The sequence below is a fragment of the Muntiacus reevesi genome, chromosome 3 (genome assembly GCF_963930625.1).
Source record: "Muntiacus reevesi chromosome 3, mMunRee1.1, whole genome shotgun sequence".
In the NCBI taxonomy this organism is placed as follows: Eukaryota; Metazoa; Chordata; class Mammalia; order Artiodactyla; family Cervidae; genus Muntiacus; species Muntiacus reevesi.
Window position 1 is genome coordinate 144,277,812 of NC_089251.1, and position 20,822 is coordinate 144,298,633.

At 35.2% G+C, this 20,822-nt stretch overlaps 1 protein-coding gene across 16 annotated transcripts in view; it reads right to left on the reverse strand.

Moving 5' to 3' along the window:
• Positions 1-20,822, reverse strand: part of ABI2 (abl interactor 2) — a 104,129-nt gene that overhangs the window by 39,962 nt on the left and 43,345 nt on the right. For all 16 annotated transcript variants that reach the window (XM_065930774.1, XM_065930772.1, XM_065930769.1 and 13 more), the window contains exons 2-3: positions 15,206-15,373; positions 6,909-7,085 (exon numbers count right to left, since the gene is read on the reverse strand). In XM_065930774.1, coding sequence (XP_065786846.1) covers positions 6,909-7,085; positions 15,206-15,373 — 345 coding nt within the window. The remainder of the gene's footprint in view (positions 1-6,908; positions 7,086-15,205; positions 15,374-20,822) is intronic.

Genomic DNA, 20,822 nt, shown 5'->3' on the forward strand with positions numbered 1-20,822 from the left:
GATTATACAGCGGAAGTAACAAATAGATTCAAGGGATTAGATCTCACAGAGTGCCTGAGAACTATGGATGGAGGTTCATGACACTGTACAGGAGGCAGTGATCAAGACCATCCCCAAGAAAAGGAAATGCAAAAAGGCAAAATAGGTTGTCTGAAGAAGCCTTACAAATAGCTGAGAAAAGAAGAGAAGCTAAAGGCAAAGGACAAAAGGAAAGATATATCCATTTGAATGCAGAGTTCCAAAGAAAAGCAAAGAGATAAGAAAGACTTCCTCAGTGATAAATGCAAAGAAATAGAGGAAAACAATAGAATGGGAAAGACTAAAGATCTCTTCAAGAAAATGAGAGATACCAAGGGAACTTTTCATGCAAATATAGGGACAATAAAGGACAGAAATGGTATGGACCTAACAGAAGCTGAAGATATTAAGAAGAGGTGGCAAAAATACACGGAAGACCTATATAAAAAAGACCTTCACAACCCAGATAATCACGATGCTGGGATCATTCACCTAGAGCCAGACATTCTGAATTGCAAAGTCAAGTGGGTCTTAGCACCACTTCAAACAAAGCTAGTGGAAATGATGGAATTCCAGTTGAGCTATATCAAATCCTAAAAGATGATGTTGTGGAAGTGCTGCACTCAATATGTCAGCAAATCTGAAAAACTCAGCAGTAGCCACAGGACTGGTAAAGGTCAGTTTTCAGTCCAATCCCAAAGAAAGGCAATGCCAAAGAATAATCAAACTACCGCATACTTGCACTCATCTCACATGCTAGTAAAGTAATACTCAAAAGTCTCCAAGCCAGGCTTCAACAGTACGTGAACTTCCAGATGTTCAAGCTGGATTTATAAAAGGCAGAGAAACCAGAGATCAAATTGCCAACAGCCGCTGTATCATCAAAAAAGCAAGAGAGTTCCAGGAAAATATCTATTTCTGGCTTCATTGACTATGCCAAAGCCTTTGACTGTGTGTATCACAACAGACTGTGGAAAATTCTGAAAGAGATGGGAATACCAGACCACCTGACCTGCCTCTTGAGAAATCTGTATGAAGGTCAGGAAGCAACAGTTAGAACTGGACATGGAACAACAGACTGGTTCCAAATCAGGAAAGGAGTATGTCAAGGCTGTCTACTGTCACCGTGCTTATTTAACTTAAATGCAGAGTACATCATGAGAAATGCTACACTGGATAAAGCACAAGCTGGAATCAACACTGCCGGGAGAAATATCTAGAACCTCAGATATGTAGATGACACCACTGTTATGGCATAAAGCGAAGAACAAAAGAGTCTCTTGATGAAAGTGAAAGAGGAGAGTGAAAAAGTTGGCTTAAAACTTAACATTCAGAAAACTAAGATCATGGCAACTGGTCCCATCACTTCATGGCAAATAGATGAGCAAACAGTGGAAATAGTGAGAGACTTTATTTTTTTGGGCTCCAAAATCACTGCAGATGGTGACTGCAGCCATGAAATTAAAAGACACGTGCTCCTTGGAAGAAAAATTATGACCAACCTAGACGGCATATTAAAAGCTGAGACACTGCCAACAAAGGTCCGTCTAGTCCAAGCTGCAGTTTTTCCAGTGGTCATGTATATTATAGTCATGTAGTAGTCAACCTGAGAGTTGGACTGTAAAGAAAGCTAAGTGCTGAAGAATTGATGTTTTTGAACTACAGTGTTGGGGAAGACTCTTGAGAGTCCCTTGGACAGCAAGGAAATCCATCCAGTCAATCCTAAAGGAGATCAGTCCTGAATATACATTGGAAGGGCTGATGCTGAAGCTGAAACTCCAATACTTTGACCCCCTGATGCAAAGACCTGACTCATCTGAAAAGATCCTGATGCTGGGAAAGATTGAAGGCAGGAGAAGAAGGGAACACAGAGAATGAGATGGTTGGATGGCATCACCGATTCAATGGACATGAGTTTGAGTAAACTCCGGGAGTTGGTGATGGACAGGGAGGCCTGGCGTGCTGCAGTCCATGGGGTCACAAAGATTCAAACACGACTGAGCAAGTGAACTGAACTACAGAGATAAGAGTAAGAGATTAGGAGTAAGGAGGGAAGAACAGTTAAAAAAGAAAAGAAGAATAAAGATGGATAAATTTCTGCTTGAATTTTGAAATTATTTTCCAACAACTGGCTTTTGCCAAGACTGAATTGGTGGCTCAAGACTGGAACAAAGAGGCAAACACAGACGATCCTCCCAAAAGGTGTTGCTCTTGTGGTGTTTTTCTTCCAAGTGTGTCAAATAAATGCTTAACAGTGAATCCTCAGCTGTACCCAAAACCTAGAAATGTGAGGGGCAGTTTTCTGTAGATAATGACACACACAAGATGACACTCAAACTGAAAAGGTTAAATCATATTTTACAGAGTTAAATTATGAATCTTCATTATCCCAAGCAAAACTTTCCCAAAGTGTTATATGCTTAATGTGTTAAACGTAAATGGGACTTCCAAGCCTTCCTTGTTCATCATTAAGAATCTGCTTGCACAACGTTCAACTGAAAAGCTACATTAACAGATCAGAAGCCTTTACTATTTTTGACTGAAATAAATATACTTATTTTAAAAGTACTTAAGTGTAGCTTCAGTAGTGGACAACTTTTTCACTTTTCAACAGAAAAATCTGTTTCAAATACATCAGTAACAAGACCTTAAAAGTCTTAAATATTAAAATAAAGAGTGGGGAAAGGATATCCCAGTTCAAGGTATGTGCCACTTTTATATGACCTCAGATACATATCAAAATACTTCCATACAGAACAGACTTTTGGACTCTGTGGGAGAAGGCGAGGGTGGGATGTTTCGAGAGAACAGCATCGAAACATGTATATTATCTAGGGTGAAACAGATCACCAGCCCAGGTTGGATGCATGAGACAAGTGCTCGGGCCTGGTGCACTGGGAAGACCCAGAGGGATGGGATGGGGAGGGAGGTGGGAGGGGGGATTGGGATGGGGAACACATGTAAATCCATGGCTGATTCATGTTAATGTATGACAAAAACCACTACAATATTGTAAAGTAATTAGCCTCCAACTAATAAAAATAAATGAAAAAAAAAATACTTCCAATATGGCACTCTACCATCGACTTTGTATGATATTACCCACTGCTTTCCAAGGTCTTATGAATTAAATCCTACAATTTATTCTTATTTGACTGAAGGAAAAACAATTAACCCAAATTTCACCAGAGAAGAACTATTAAACACAATCAGGATGTAATGTATAAAAGGTTAAACTTTTAAGCATGGAGGTCTCTTTTGAGTCACATCCCATGTGTCTGGTCCCAAAGATGGTATTTGTTAAGAGTATACCTGAAAGCCATCAAGTCTGACAAGACTGGGAGCAAAGACAGAGCTCACAATGAGATGAGGAGGAAAGCAAGGATCAGGAGACTTACAGAGCACACCTGATGTCATCCATGGGTCTCCAAAAAACTCAGCTGGAAAACCACTGGACTAGTTTACTATTTGCAAGTTCCTTCCAACTTCAACATTTTAAAATTCTATTTTCTATCTTAATACATTAGATTATTCCATTAATCAACCTTCTGAAGCCACTCATTTTTTTTCTACCAGCACAAAAAGTTAACAACTTGCTATATGATGAATGGTTTTTTCACTTTACTTTGCTTTGGTTCACCCAAAATGATCCACTGTGTGCCACAAGTTTATGGAGGAGACAGACACACTTCAAAGAAGGACAGGAAGAAAAGATAGACCGAGGACTGTCACAGTCTAGCTTCTAGGATGATCTCAGGCTACACTCCTTACCCTGTCCACCCCAGCCCAACAGAGCAGAAACAACTGCATTGAGCCACAGTCTCGGGGAGTGGGTTTTTTGTTGCAAAGAGCAAAGATGTTAAGGAATCTTCTCCAAGTGGGATGTTTCCTTATTGGATCTTTCTTCCTAGGAACCTCTCATTTCCCACTCACTCTGGCCTCTCTCTCACACAGAACAGGATCCTGAACCCAGAAAGGTCAAGAAGGAGTCATAGTAGGGTTTAGAGGAAATGAGCCAGGGGTAGTTCTTTAGGCAAGATGGTCTAAACTTGAAGGAGAAAGAACTGGTCCATTGTTTTGTTTTTCCTTCGGTTGAATTTTCTGCACACTTCTATCACTTTGGAGGTTCATGTATCCATAGCCGAAATTTGAACAGAGAAAAAGCCGAGGTAGCCACAAACACTACTTTTGGTCTATTTCTACCTCTTTTATGCAAAGGAATCTCCTCACAGCTCCACATGCTTCGCTCACTCACATGAAGTACATCTGCCTGGGCTCCTCCAGTCACATCTCTACCACAACTGTTTAACTTTCTGTGGCTGTGGTTAGTAGCTAGTTAATGATTCAGGCCTCAGTTATCTTGTCTTCTTGTTATCACTTTCTACACTGAAGACATGGCAAACAGCACAATATATAGTAAGAATGGTAAAAATATATACGTATATATATATGTGTGTGTGTGAAAAGGAATCACAGAATTCAGCTAAGAAAAAAAGTTAAAAAAAGAAAATGCACTTTCAGTTCAGTGACAATAATTTTAGGATCGCTCTATCTGACAAGCTCCTTGATTACTCTTGAACATCTTTTCCCAGTTTTCCCTCCAATGTTACTGAAACAAGTAAAAAAAGGTGATATCTCTAGTTCTTAACTTGCATTTTGTTAAACACTATCATGAGCTTTTGATGTTTTGCATGTAATACTACCCAACTTGAAACCTCTTAAAGTGGGTTATACTGAAATATATAATTTATAAGCAATTTGAAAAAAAATGCTAATTTTATTTTTTGCAAAATATATGATACTGCAACTTAAAAAACACCCATAACACTGAATATTTTCCAATTATCAATTTTTTTTACAGTGATTGAGTCAAGAGATAATGACATAGTGGCCATAAGGTGTATCATCAAGCACACCATTTATAGAATAAAAAGGTATTACACAGGGGGAGGGTTAAACAAAGCACATTAGCAGCCCTCCAATCCATAACAAAATGTCTCCATTTACAAAAATCCAGCTAATTTTATTTCATAATGACATTTTATGATAGGGTAACTTACATTTCAGTTTCATAAAATATATTAACATTGCAAAATAATCATTTATTCAACAAATATTTACTAAGTGTCTAATGTGTGTCAGGCACTATTTCAGGCACACGGGATAGGGCAATAAACAAAACGGTCAAAAATATTTGCCCTCATGGAACATAAAGACACACAAAGTTGCATGACAAAAATAAAATAAGAAAAAGGAATTATTTCTTGGTTTTTAAAGGCCAAGTGCCAAGTATCTCTTCACTCCCCATATGTAATAGTCTACATAAGGACAAAGAATGGAAATCCAGCCCTGGAATCTCTTACCTTAAATCTAAGCAACCACTTAATGCATAAATGGAGCAAATAAAAGAGGTAAGGGAAAAAAAGCATTGAAAGGTTAGTTGGAACTTCAGGATGTGAAGAGAAAGGAAAAAACAAAAAACAAGTTAAGCATTCAGCATTAAAAAATAATGTTTCAGTAGATCATAGAAAGAGTGGTTAAAGCAGAATGTGTCATGAACGGGAGTTTTTGGATGAAATTATATAAGACACCTTTATTTAAAAACAACTTTATTCCTGATTTCTTCAAATTAGTGGCCCCTAAACATTAAAAGTCCAAAAAAATAAAAGTGATTACAGAGTTCCTAAAGAACAATTACTTGAGAATTAAGTAAGAGTTGGGGATAACCTTTTTATTATTACATAAGTGGGCAAGTACAAATATGATGTTTTATATTTTAAGTGTCTTTTTGCCATTAGATTCTGGAAGGATCCTAAAATTTTCTCTTAGTTGTTAGCCTCAAATAAATCTCAAAAAAATTTCCCAAGTTAGAATAAATCTCAGTTATCCATCCAATTACACATCCTATTTTAAAAAGCTCTAATTTGTAGTGCAACCTAAATGTATTAGGTGTTCCTTATAAAGTTAAATATCAAATCTCAGATGATAGTGCTTGATTCAAAACTTTGAAAAAAAATTGTTTTGTTTTAAAGTTACACTGTACATATTCTCTTACCTAGATCTACATTTAATTTATTAGATTTAACTGATTTCTAGCCATCCTTGTGTGGGATATATTTTCTAAATTTGCTTATATAAATCAACTGCATGAACTGTATGGTTTTACTGACAGGCATATATACACAGTTGCTCAGCATCACATTTGAAAAGTTATTGTCTTTCAAATCACTGAGGAGACGCAAACTTTAAATAAACTAATACTTAGCTGAAGCTCTGAACAGTTTCTTAAGTATCAACTTAAATGAAAGTTTTAAGTTCATCAGTTGTGATTACTGTACTTTATGTACATAGCAGGCACTTAAATACATTTTAAAAGCCAAAATATATAATGGCTATATACTGAAAAGCAGTAGAAATACTAAATTAACTTATTACTTTTATCTACATTATCCTCACCCAAAATGTTGAACTAAATTTGTTCTAGAAAAATTCAAAGTACATGTTTATATATATTCTTTCTGAAAACTAATGCCAGAAATATGCTGATATTTTTGAGATAAAGCGAATACTTTAATAACATACTGAATATTTAATTAGTCATATTAAATCATTAAAGGATTTAAAATATACTATGTTTATTTCCAGATGTACATGATGTATTTTCATAACTGATTAAGCAAATGCAATTCACTCAAAGATGACTGTTTAAAACTTGAGAATCCAACACTAGGAAGAAAGGTGACACAGTTATTAGTGGTAAGAAATCTTCAGAACTACAACTAGGCCAAGAATGGTCCTCTGGAAAGAAAAGATTAGCATTTAATTTTCTAAAGAGTTAGCTCCATCATAGGCTATTTTTTTTTTTAAAGTTTGACAAAACTTATGCTTACCTTTACTCCATGTCCAATATCATCTAAAATTGTATAGTCGATAGGTTTTCTAATATATCGAACTGGTCGTTCAAGGTTGGCTGGAGCAATAATCTTATGTGTCCTTGAAGTGTTTTTATTGGTAGTCAAAATACCAATTTCTCTTCTTGCAACTTTCTCTTTATGAATATCAACGGTCTACAAAACATAAACACAAAAATGTACAGCCCTAATAGCCAGAAAAATAAAAACATAAATACTTAGAGATTTAACATCATTATTCATATTCTTAACTGCAATTGTGAATTTCTCCTTTTGGGACCAATACCGACTTTCTCCATTTTCAGGCTAAAAGAAGGGTTGAGAAACCCTGGCTGGCAAAACAGATCTGGCCCATCACCCATCTTTTTACAGCTGAAAAACTAAGAGTGTTGTTTACATTTTTTAATGGTTAAAAGAAGTCAAACGAAAAATAAGATCTTGACATGTAATTATATGGAATTCAAACATCAGTTTCCATAAACAATATTACTGAAATACCAGTCATTCTACCTCCTTAAATATTTTCACAATACAATGGCAGAGGTGAACAGCTGCGACAGAGACCTTATGACCTGCAAAGCATAAAATATTCATTAGCTGACCCTTTACAGGAAAAGCTTACCAACCTCCAGATTAAAGCATGCTCATTTTTTCCTTCTCCACTAAGATTTAGCCTAATTAAGAAAGTACCAGCAACTATTAATCTGGTAACATTTAAAGATAACCTATTAGTATAACATCTTTTAGTGTTTAAACAGCTTTTTATTTAAAAAGGCCTAAAATATAAATACAATGTTAAAAATAAAGTCATCTTTTACAAAGAAATGAGTGTGCTGAGGTAAAGTTGCTTATATTTTATCATGATAAAATGCTAGTAAAATATTTTCATTATTTTATTAAATGCTCAAAACAGGATACAATTACATAACAACAATGTGTTTTTACTCAATTTTCCATTTGCTAATAGAGTCGGTGAACTTCTCCATAAACACAGGTAATTAATACACTAAAACAGCATTTTTCAAATTGCAAGTTACAATTTAGTGAGATAATGAGCAGCAATTATTTTAAAAGAAAAAGAACAGAACTATCAGACAACATACACACTGTAAGGTATTTTTCTTAAAATATTTGTTATGTACATAAATACATACATTAAAGTGTGTACGGATGAAATATAAGATATATTTTTAACTGTGGGTTTCAGTTTTAAAAGTTTTAAAACTTTCAATTTTAAAGTTTAAAACTTTCAGTTCTAAAAGTTTCAAACATACTTCACTAAATTGTTTACCTCTTGCCTCCATTCATGGCTTAAGCAGGAATTATTGCTGATTCTTCCCCAAACCTACTTCAAATGTACCCTTTCCTAAAGAACAGCCAGGTAGTAACGCAGAAATGGAAATGAAAGACAATATTATGACATTATTATGTCATATTATGACATTATGACAATATTAAATACAACTTTAGGAAATCTGAACACTGATTACTTATCCTTCTAAACTACATGAAGTCTGAAGGAAACCTGAAACAAATTTGAAGCCCCTTATTTCAAACAAGAGATTTTAAAGGCAACAGACTCTTTAAGTGTATAATAAATACCTAAGTGAAGCATCAGATCAAACATTGGTGAAGGTAGGAGAGACCTTAGCATTGTTAAGTATTTCATTTTAAGACCAAAATAGGCTTTGAACTTTCTCGGGGCACATTAGACAAGTTACAAAACCTGCTTTCCTTTTACACTGGTTGGGGGAGCTATAATACAAAATAGAAGTTTGTGTGTTAGTGACAATATTGGAATTTATTTATTTTTAAACTTGGAAAAAATAGAAATTAACCACATTTACTTTTGAATAATTTCTAAAGAGTCATTCTGAAATTATTAAAAATATGAGCTAGGAAAATTTTATATTTGTCAGGTATACGTCAAAATAAATGAAAAAAACACAAAATACGACCATTATTTTTTGTATATAACTGGTCTCTATTGTATTAATAAAGAAAATTTATTAGAGAATGTTATCCTTTCAACATTGTTTTCATTCTGCTTAGCTTTTAAAAATATAATTATCTCATCCAGAAATGAAAATATAAGAATGTAAACCTAACCAACAATAACAGAATTCTAAATTTGAGGCAAACTGGAACTTCAAATTCAAATTTTCCTGCTAGAAATATCGATATGTCTCTGGAGAATGAAGAGGGGGTAACACTTCACTTATTCTTTGCACTAATATATAGTTATATTTTATAACAAACACGTATTTTAAATTCTTTGAAAAAAGTGAGACTCTAAAAAGAATGAAAACAATCAGATTAAAGCCAGGCCCTGTAGGCACTTACATCTTACTTATCTATTCTCTTCATGTACACATAAACACACAGCCCAAGCCTGTATCTACCATGACAGGAAGCATAAAAGGAAAACCAATATGGCAAAAGAAATGATCACAGAACTTTCATAAATAATCCTAAATAAGGGATAGCTGCTATAATTGGGCATAAAATGAGCCTCTCAGTTCAGATTCCTAGAGAAGGCAAAACAGAAATCAGTTACAAGGAAATACATACCCCTTCATTAGGAAAGTGACCATTTGCCCAGCACTAAACTCTTAAAGGAACTAGTTGAAGGAGATATGAGAAAAATGTTCTTTGTTGTTTCTTATATTAATTCTCATTAAACTTGAAGGCATATTTTAAAACATAATTCTTAACAGTATATTTCTATATTTAGAAAGCCAGAACAGTTTGGTTACACATTTCTAGTTGTCTACTCTAAGACTGCCTATACCTCAGGAAACCAGAGCAGGGTTTAGAAAATACCTCAGATATCTAATACCTACTGGTCCTTAACCATTCTACCAGACAACCCTTAACAACAACTCTTGACACCAACTATTCCTATATACACATCATCTCACCTTTGACCTGACTAAACTTCCAATTCTTTGCTTCTTCAATTCCTTTTCTCTAAATTCCCCCAACACAGTATTTTTGACTCAAATGTGAAAAAAACTGACCTCAAAATATCTTAATAATTTTGACTCCCTCCATAAACAAAATAATGTTTTAATAAAGCATAATGACAATAAAATTTAAGTACCACACATTTGAAAACCATTATTTTGTAGAGCAAGAACGTCTAAACTAAACCATACATCACAAGACTGGCCCATTGTCTGCTGGTATATGGTGTACAAGCTAAGAATGTTTTTTACATTTTTAAACAGTTGCTTAAAAAAATACAACAAAAAAATAAAATGATGCTGAAACCCTCTATGGTCCACAAACTCAAAAATATTGACTATGTAGCACTTTACAAAAAAGTCTGCCAATCCTCGTTTACACCATTTACTGAATATTTGTTTTAGAAAACATTTCCTCTTATACTATGGAATAATAGAAAAATGGAATAATATTCCATTCTGATGAGCATCAAATAGCTTTGACATTGAGTTGACTTTTAAAACAAAGGACTCTACCTGTACATTAAACGTAACAAAAAAATTTTAATCCTTAAGGTAAATGCTTTTAAAAATTATGTATATTTTAAAAAAATTACTCGTTTATTTGCTATAGCTTCCACTAGCCCGTTTCTCCTACTCAACTCTTCATCCAACTACTTGAATATATTCTGTATAAAGTTAACAGCCATTGCATAGTTGCAGATCCTTTGCTTTTCCAAGTATTGCCCTCTATAGATACTTGACTCCAAATGAAAGTGGCACAACTTATTCTCGAAAGTTGTGACTCAAGCCCCTTATTTCTAGTCTACAAATCTCTGTCCATTCAACTCTCCCATTTTTAATTTATTCCATTCAGTTCAGTTCATCGATCAGTCATGCCGAACTCTTTGCGACCCCATGAACTGCAGCACACCAGGCCTCCCAGTCCATCACCAACTCCCAGAGTTTACTCAAACTCCTGTCCATCGAGTCGGTGATGCCATCCAGCCATCTCATCCTCTGTCATCCCCTTCTCCTCCTGCCCCCAATCCCTCCCAGCGTCAGACTCTTTTCCAATGAGTCAACTCTTCCCAGGAGGTAGCCAAAGTATTGGAGTTTCAGCAATGAACACCCAGGACAGATCTCCTTTAGGATGGACTGGTTGGATCTCCTTGCAGTCCAAGAGACTCTCAAGAGTCTTCTCCAACACCACAGTTCGAAAGCATCAATTTTTTGGCGCTCAGATTTCTTCACAGTCCAACTCTCACATCCATACATGAACACTGGAAAAACCACAGCCTTGACTACACGGACCTTAATTCACAAAGTAATGTTTCTGCTTTTCAATATGCTATGTAGGTTGGCTATAACTTTCCTTCCAAGGAATAAGTGTCTTTTAATTTCATGGCTGCAGTCACCATTGCAGTGATTTTGGAGACCAAAAAAATAAAGTCTGACACTGTTTCCACTGTCTCCCCATCTATTTCCCATGAAGTGATGGGACCGGATGCCGTGATCTTAGTTTTCTGAATGCTGAGCTTTAAACCAACTTTTTCACTCTCTTCTTTCACTTTCATCAAGAAGATCTTTAGTTCTTCTTCACTTTCTGCCATAAGGGTGGTGTCATCTGCATATCTGAGGTTATTGATATTTCTCCTGGCAATCTTGATTCCAGCTTGTGCTTCCTCCAGCCCAGCGTTTCTCATGATGTACTCTGCATATAAGTTAAATAAGCAGGGTGACGATATACAGTCTTGACGTACTCCTTTCCCTATTTGGAACCAGTCTGTTGTTCCACGTCCAGTTCTAACTGTTGCTTCCTGACCTGCATACAGGCTTCTCAAAGGCAGGCCAGGTGGTCTGGTATGCCCATCTCTTTCTGAATTTTCCACATTTATTGTGATCCACACAGTCGAAGGCTTTGGCGTAGTCAATAAAGCAGAAATAGATGTTTTTCTGGAACTCTCTTGCTTTTTTGATGATACAGCGGATGTTGGCAATTGATCTCCGGTTCCTCTGCCTTTCCTAAATCCAGCTTGAACATCTGGAAGTTCTCGGTTCATGTATTGCTGAAGCCTGGCTTGGAGAATTTTGAGCATTACTTTACTAGCATGTGAGATGAGTGCAATTGTGCGCTAGTTTGAGCATTCTTTGGCATTGCCTTTCTTAGGGATTGGAATGAAAACTGACCTTTTCCAGTCCTGTGGCCACTGTTGAGTTTTCCAAATTTGCTGGCATATTGACTGCAGCACTTTCACAGCATCGTCTTTCAGGATTTGAAATAGCTCAACTGGAATTCCATTACCTCCACTAGCTTTGTTCATAGTGATGCTTTTTAAGGCCCACTTGACTTCACATGCCAGGATGTCTGGCTCTAGGTGAGTGATCACACCATCATGATTATCTGGGTCATGAAGATCTTTTTTGTACAGTTCTGTGTATCTGTGCTACCTCTTCTTAATATCTTCTGCTTCTGTTAGGTCCATACCATTTCTGTCCTTTAATGAGAACATCTTTGCATGAAAAGTTCCCTTGGTATCTCTAATTTTCTTGAAGAGGTCTCTAGTCTTTCCTATTCTGTTGTTTTCCTCTATTTCTTTGCATTGATCACTGAGGAAGGCTTTCTCATCTCTCCTTGCTATTCTTTGGAACTCTGCATTCAAATGGGAATGTCTTTCTCCTTTGCTTTTTGCTTCTCTTCTTTTCTCAGCTATTTGTAAGGCCTCCTCAGACAATCATTTTGCCTTTTTGCATTTCTTTTCATGGGGATGGTCTTGATCACTGCCTCCTGTACAATGTCATGAACCTCCATCCATAGTTCATCAGGCACTCTATCAGATCTAATCCCTTGAATCTGTCACTTCCACTGTATAGTCATAAGGGATTTGATTTAGGTCATACCTGAATGGTCTTGAGGTTTTCCCTACTTTCTTCAATTTAAGTCTGAATTTGGCAATAAGGAGTTCATGATCCGAGCCACAGTCAGCTCCCGGTCTTGTTTTTGCTGACTGTATAGAGCTTTTCCATCTTTGGCTGCAAAGAATATAATCTATCTGATTTCGGTATTGACCATCTGGTGATGTCCATGTGTAGAGTCTTCTCTTGTGTTGTTGGGAGAGGGTGTTTGCTATGACCAGTGTGTTCTCTTGGCAGAACTCTATTAGCCTTTGTCCTGCTTCATTCCGTATTCCAAGGCCAAATTTACCTGTTACTCCAGGTATCTCTTGACTTCCTACTTTTGCATTCCAGTCCCCTATAATGAAAAAAGGACATCTTTTTTGGGTGTTAGTTCTAGAAGGTCTTGTAGGTCTTCATAGAACCCTTCAACTTCAGCTTCTTCAGCGTTACTGGTTGGGGCATAGGCTAGGATTACAGTGATATTGAATGGTTTGCCTTGGAAACAAACAGAGATCATTCTGTCATTTTTGAGACTGCATCCAAGTACTGCATTTCAGACTCTCTTGTTAACCATTTGACTAGCTTTAAAAGATATTAATTAGACCTATTATTTAAATCATAGAGATTTATGTGAAACTCAAAAAGAAAAAGTTCTTATTCGCTAAATACATATTCTTACAGTTTATTAATAACTTAATCACTTTTGTCCTTAAGGTTGCCACACTTTTCTACCAAAGAATTACAGAATTCCAATCAGAATACAAATAATTACTTTTGTTCTCATTTTCTTATTGTCATCATCTATCCACACCATCTCACCTATTTTCTCTTGCAAACTAATAAAAAGTTGTCACTCCTTTCTAGAAACTCTAACATATTAATTTCTCTTTGGCATTTGCACTTTTCTTCTTAATTTCTTTTCTGGGTTCTTTGCCCAAATTTCAACTATGCAGAAAGGTTAAGACTCTGATGTATAAATCCCAAAATTTTATATTAAGATTAGTGATTTGTCAACATCGCTTTTTCTACAGGAAACCAAGTTCATATATTTCATCATTTAAAATGCCACTGACTATTTCCTCCAGGAGGTCCTTTCAGAATAAAAATTTACCTCTCTCTCATTAAAACTCACCAATACTTTTTTTTTGAAGTCTAAGGTACATAGCAATACGACAAGCAATGAATTATATGTTGTCTACAGAAGTTTATATGGAATGTGAAAAAACCCTTAGAATGGCAAATTCAGATTTAAGACTGCATACTATTAAATAACAAGAAAACCCTCTGAATGGTCTGATGAATTTAACAGAAATATAAGGTAGACTTTACATAGTAATTTGATTAGGTAGAATACATTCAATTTAATTACATAAATTAAACATCAGACTTTGAAAAACTGATGGACTGGTCAATTTCAGAAGAGTTCTGAACTCTTAAGATATACAAAAGAAGATAATATGCACATTTTAAAACTCTTTCTATTCCAGAAGAGTTCTAATCATTTAGTTCTAAAGAGTACTGAATGCCACTAAGTTATGCAAATGACAAAGTGCTAAAGTAGAAATGCTACAAAGATCTCAAAAAGAAGATCAAAATCTTTTGTTAGTATTTTTAAAAATGTATTTTGAAATTATAAACTGTTTTTACCACAGTAATATTTTAAATGGTCCCCAAATATAGGAATGGTTATGAAAACTATGATATAGATATGCAACATTATCGAGGCATTGAAAATGTTTATGAAGAGCTTATAACATCAAGGAAAGATGTTTGCTGTAATGGTAAGCTAAAAGAGCAGAGTTCAAAATTCCATCCATACAATAATTCCGGTTAAATTTTAAATAAAAATTATTTAGAAAAAAAAGAATATTGGACAAAATATACCAAAATATTAACAGGAAAAGTTTGAGTAGTGGGGAAAGGGTTTGTTTTTCTACTTTTTCTTTTCTATATATTCATGACATTTATAATGGAAAAAGTATTACATTTATTTTTTCTAAGTTCTATACAAAGATAATTTTATAAGGTCACATATTAATCTTTACATTACTGAGGTAATAGAAAAAGGCATTTAAAGAAATCATCAAGCTACCACATTTAAAATGTAAAATTCAGTAAAAATTGGAAGAAACCAGGCAAAATTTCACTCTTGAGGCTGATTTGATTATTTTAACTTGACAACTGAGGTTTTTTTTTTTTTTTTAACAACTGAGTTTTAATGAAACCATTAAGGTTTTCTTCTCTATGAAAATCACAGAGAAGATAATCATGAGACAAAAAAGATGGAAACAAAAAAACAACCTAACACTGAGTTTGTATCTTCCAAATCATACATGTGAGTAAAGTCACACAATAAAGGCTGCCAGCACTATAGACTGCATCTGTTTATTATGTATTCCTCATGGACAAAATAGGAAAACAGTGTGGTCTCACTTGTGAAATATGATTGATTGAAGACTCCATCCTTCGTAGTTGGGATGCCTGGATATCCAGCATCTGCAGGACATTGTTGGCCAAGGTATTGATCAGATAGGCAACACTTGCTAAGGACTGGGTGGTGTAGGCTTTGGTTTCTTCTAGGGCCCGCTGCTTATCCGCTGACTAGAAAAACAAACAAACAATCATTACTTCAAAGATAACCCATTCTATCAATCTAATCTTCAAAAATACTCACCCAAATCATTATGTTGCTGAATCTATATGCACTAATTTAAAATGCTTTGAAAACCAATTATCAGTATTCATGTAACCCCAACAACTACATTATTGACTTGAGTTCATTAATGTTTTCATGTTGAATAGATACATCTTTGCATAGATGCAAATAAAATCCTGAAGCCACTGTTTACAAATGAGGTCTGATGGATATTTTGAAAAATGGCAGCAAGCACAAAAACAGCCTCATGGCTGCTGCTTGGAAAGGTAGCACCTGTTTGAAAGCGTAAATCCGGTGCACATTTTTCTACGCTCCTGAGATATCACTTTCCTTTCACTCTAACATACACAATGTGACTATAAAGTAATGGTCTGATAATAGTTATAATAACAAAATAAGAATGATAATGATAAAATGCTAAAGTATATAATACAGTAATAATTGTGATAATGATAAAATAAAAATAGTAAAAGGATCCTTTCTTCCCAAGCATCTTAAGTTATAACCCTATGGAACATAAATAGCATTATATCATAAATCCTACTTGATAAACAGAAACTACACAGTAAAAAAGTGGTGAACTGATTATTTCCAAGGTCACAAAGCAAAGCAACAGTAAGGTTACATATTCTATGCTGCAACTGCCAAATACCATTTTCCTGCCCTAGTTCTATACAAAGACTCTATGGTTCAGTAGGAAGGACATAAGACTCTGAATAAAAATCCTTTTACCTTCATGTCAGTTCTACTACTATAGTATGTCATATTCTAAGTAGTTTTGAACATAAAATAGGATAATGACTATAAAACCACTTTCCAAAACTATACATCATTTAATCTAACAACTGTCATTCCATCTTTGAGTAGTCATCAAGTGTTCAAAATCCACTACGTTCCACTCTGCCTTCTGCCGCACAGTATAGGACTCAGAATCAGGAAACCTAGACAATAATTTCTTCCAGAGGGAGCAAAATTCTTTTGAAGAAGTAGTAGTTAAAATAAATCAAATAATGTTGCTTTAACATGAAAGGAGTTAAGAATCACTGAATTGATTTTTTTTTCTAACCTCTAGTAATCTCAGTTTTATTAACACTTTAAATTTACAAGAGTTGAAACCAAATCTGGTTAAAGATAAATACTTGTTTAAAAACATCATATAGATTTCCAGATTGTTGTTGATGTTCAGTCACTAAGTTGTGTCCGACTCTTGGTGATCTCAGGAACTGCAGCATGCCAGGCTTCCCACCCCTTCACTATCTCCTGTAGTTTGTGCAATTCATGTCCATTGAGTCGGTGATGCTATCCTAAATATCTCATCCTCTGTCGTCCCCTTCTTTTGCCTTCAACCTTTCCCAGGGTCGCATCAGGTGGCCGAAGTATTGAAACTTTAGCACTAGTCCTTCCAATGAATATTCAGGGTTGATTTCCTTTAGGATTGATGGGTTTGATTTCCTTGGAGTCCGAGGGACTCTCAAAAGTCTTTTCCAGCACCACAACTCAAAAGTATCAAAAAATTTCCAGATTATGGTAGCATATATAAGGAATTTGTAAGTCACTGGTCCATCCTAACAAGTAAAAATCTGAACAGACTTAAAAATCAACAACTTTTGACTTCAAAGTAGAAAATAGCTAAGCCAGTAACACTTTTCAGATATTATTCTAAATCAGAGTATTTATTACTGAGAATAACCAGAAATTAAAATTTTTTTTTAATTTACTTGTTAGTAGACTTCAAATGATCAAGGGGAGGGATGGATATTTGGACAGATACTTTCCAGGCAACCTTTTTTATATAGGTAGCTTTTGAGATTTTTTTGAAAAGCAAATAGTATTAATGTAATTCAACCCTCAAATCACTTGATGCTATGCCTTTACTCCTAGCATGTATGCAAAAATCATGTGGCTAACTGTTGAATCAAAGATATGAGAGGCTGTTCCATATTAGATGAGTTTCATGTATGTCTACTTTTCTATGGAAGATTTCTTTTCCATGGAAGATTCCTTGTTGCTTTTAATATTTTTTTCTTCATCTTTAATTTTTGTCACTTTGATTAATGTGTGTCTCAGCAAGTTCCTCCTTGAGTTTATACTGTTTGGGATTCTCTGGGCTTCCTGGACTTGAGTGCTTCCTTTCTCAGATTAGGGAAGTTTTCAGCTATATCTTCAAATATTTTCTCAGGATCTTTCTCTTCTCCTTCTGGAACCCTGCATTATAATGCAGATGTTGTTGCATTATAATATATATAAATCCCAGAGGTCTCTGAGATTGTCCTAATTTCTTCTAATTCTTTTTTCTTTATTCTGTTCTGTGGCAGTGATTTCCATCACTTTTGTCTTCCAGATCACTTATTCAATTACTCTGCCTTAGTTATTCTGCTACTGATTTCTTCTAATGTATTTTTCGCACTTCCCCAGTATCTCAGTGGTAAAGAATTTGCCTGCAATGCAGGAGATGTGGGTTAAACACCTGGGGAGAGAAAATTCCCTGGAGAAGGAAATGGTAACCCACTCCAGTATTCTTGTCTGGGAAATTCCATAGAAGAGGAGCCTGGCAGGCTACATACAGTCTATGGGGGGTCGCAAAGAGTTGGACATGACTTAGGAAGTAAACAACAACAAATTTTATAAGAGCTGATATTCTAAGTTTGAGAATTTTGTGCTTGCTTCAGCAGCACATATATTAAGCTTGATATTTTTTTCCTATAAAGTGTTCAACAAAAACTGGAATAAATTCAAACAGAATCTATTCCAATAAAAGTGATATAAAAGTTGCTACTTTAACCTAGAAGCTGTATAAATGACATCTTATTTTACATAAAAGCACTATAACCAAGGTTATTTTATAATAATTAAAAAAACAATTTCTCATAAGTAAACATCTGTGATGGTATTCTTATCTTTTGCTACAAGCAAATTTAATTTTCAGAGTTACAGTTTGTGCATTAAAGGCACTATATAGCACCTCAACCCATTTATCTGATATTCCTACTTAGATGGGATTTAATTCCTGGAAAAAAGAAGAAACTTAGATAAAGGGAAAAAAATCATAGGTTTATAGAGGAATATTATAATATATGCTATGTTTAGTACAAATAGTGCTATGAGAAAAGATTCTTACATAGAATAAAGTGACCTATTGCCAAGATCCATTCTAGGCGATGATTAACCCTTCCTACTGGGTTATTTCTTCACTTTGCCTCATGATACTGATTTCTTATCTCTTCACAGAGATAAGAAAGTCTTTATTCCCAAAGACTGTCTTCAGGCTGCTCTTCTTGCTGTACCTGAAACCCTTAGAAAGAAGTTTCATTCCTTCCTAAGCTATCACTTCCAAGCACAGAATTTTTAAATCTATTTACATCTTACCTTCTATCTCTCCCAAACTTGTATTTCTATTTACATGGCACCTCACCTCATATAATGCACCATATTAGTGTATCTATAACTCATCACCTGCCCCCAAACTACTACTTCCTACGTCTCTTAACAACACCGTTACTCTATCACCTCGAGTATTTTCCAAGTCTCTGTATCCTACACCTTAACAGTTGTCATGATACTTATTTTCTATCTGTGCCCTACATTCTTTCCTTTCTTTCAACTGTTCCTGCCTACATTCTACTTTAGGTCCTCATTATCTCTTGCCAGGACTGCTATACCTGTTTCCAGGTATCTTAAACATGGTCCTGCAGATTCATCTTTCTAAATCAGTTCCGAAGCCCCCAGAGCTTCATCTTAACTACTTACATAAAGGCTCCTTTACTTTTCATTTACAGTCTTCCTTAATATGGCTTAGAATTTATCTTCCATTCAACCCTACTAGAATCTTAAATTACAGTTGACTTATGGTTCTCAAAACAGACTTTGGTTTCTTACCTTTGTGCCTCTGCCTTTTTTTTTCACTTGTAACCCATCAACTTCACCAACAACTCATTCCCTACCTTATCTTCCCAGACTGTGATACTCATCATTTCTAACTGATAACAAAATGTGGGAATTATCAGGTTTACAGCACATACTTTATACTATGTGTGTGTTTCATTGACCCAAACTCCCACACTCCCCCATGTGGGAAGACCTTGAAGGTGGTATTATGCCTTACACATCTTCGCATCATATTACATACACGAGTTACATATTATCTGATGAACTGTATCCACCAAAATGTTCCAAAGAATCAAAGTTACTTTCATCACCCAAGTGATTTCTTTGATCTCCAGAAGCTCTGGCACCATCCATGGTACTCATGACTTACTAGTAAATTCAAACTTGTTTTTCAATTTGATGTTCTGGGATGGGCACTGAGAAATATGAAGACTAAGAACCTTTCATCTATCTGCTAGAGCAGCTCAAGACTGTAGTATTATTATACTAGATTATTACTATTATTTATTTTTCTTCTACACTTCTACAAAAAGGACAACAGATTTGGTATATTTAAACATGTAGACAATGGGCAGGAAAAGAATGGTAATACTTAAGGTAAATAGTATGGACATGCAGGCAAGGATTCTCCTTTACAGATCTACTGTCTTTCCTTCTCTTCTCCAACAGGAAACCTCTCACTCACTCTAGTCCAGTCTACTACACTACCTGAAAAATATGTAATTATTTTGGCTCTGGGTATAAATTATTACATTAGGTAAAGTACTGGTACTTAGTTCTCATTTAATCGGCTATCTTACCTAAAGTATTAAACAGTTTCTTCTAGATCTGCCACAATTAATTCATCAGTTCATTTCAATAAATTCTTGTAGACTGAATGTTACAGGACAGACATCATACTACATACTAGAATATGAAAATGAGACTCATTCTCTGCACTCTAGAAAGTTTCCGTCCAATACAGACAAAGGCATATAAACAGAAAATGTTAATGCAGAATGGTCAGGAATATCAATAGTATCCAAGAAGGAACACTTAGATGACCATCCAAGTAGAGTCTCAAAGAACAGAGTCAATTCTGCCAAGCAGGAGTGAGAGAAATTATTCCAGGTAAAGCAAACAGCCTAAATAAAGGCACAGAGGCATGAAAAAGATTCTTGACTCCAGAACACATGTAAGTTTGGTATTATTAGCATATGATTAGCTCACTACTGTATTATTAACATATGATTAGTTCACTACTGTCCCTACTTTTGGAGAAGGAAATGGAAACCCACTCCAATATCCTTGCCTGGAAAATCTCATCGACAGAGGAGCCTGGTGGGCTGCAATCCATGGGGTCACGAAGAGTCGGGCATGACTGAGCGACTAACATGTACACATACGTCCCTACTTTAAGACTGAGACATGTGATGAAATTTAAGGTTAGTATACTAATGAACTGTTAGGATAGTAGTGAACCTTGATCTCTCACAAAATTACTCAGAAATTATAATATCACATGTATAA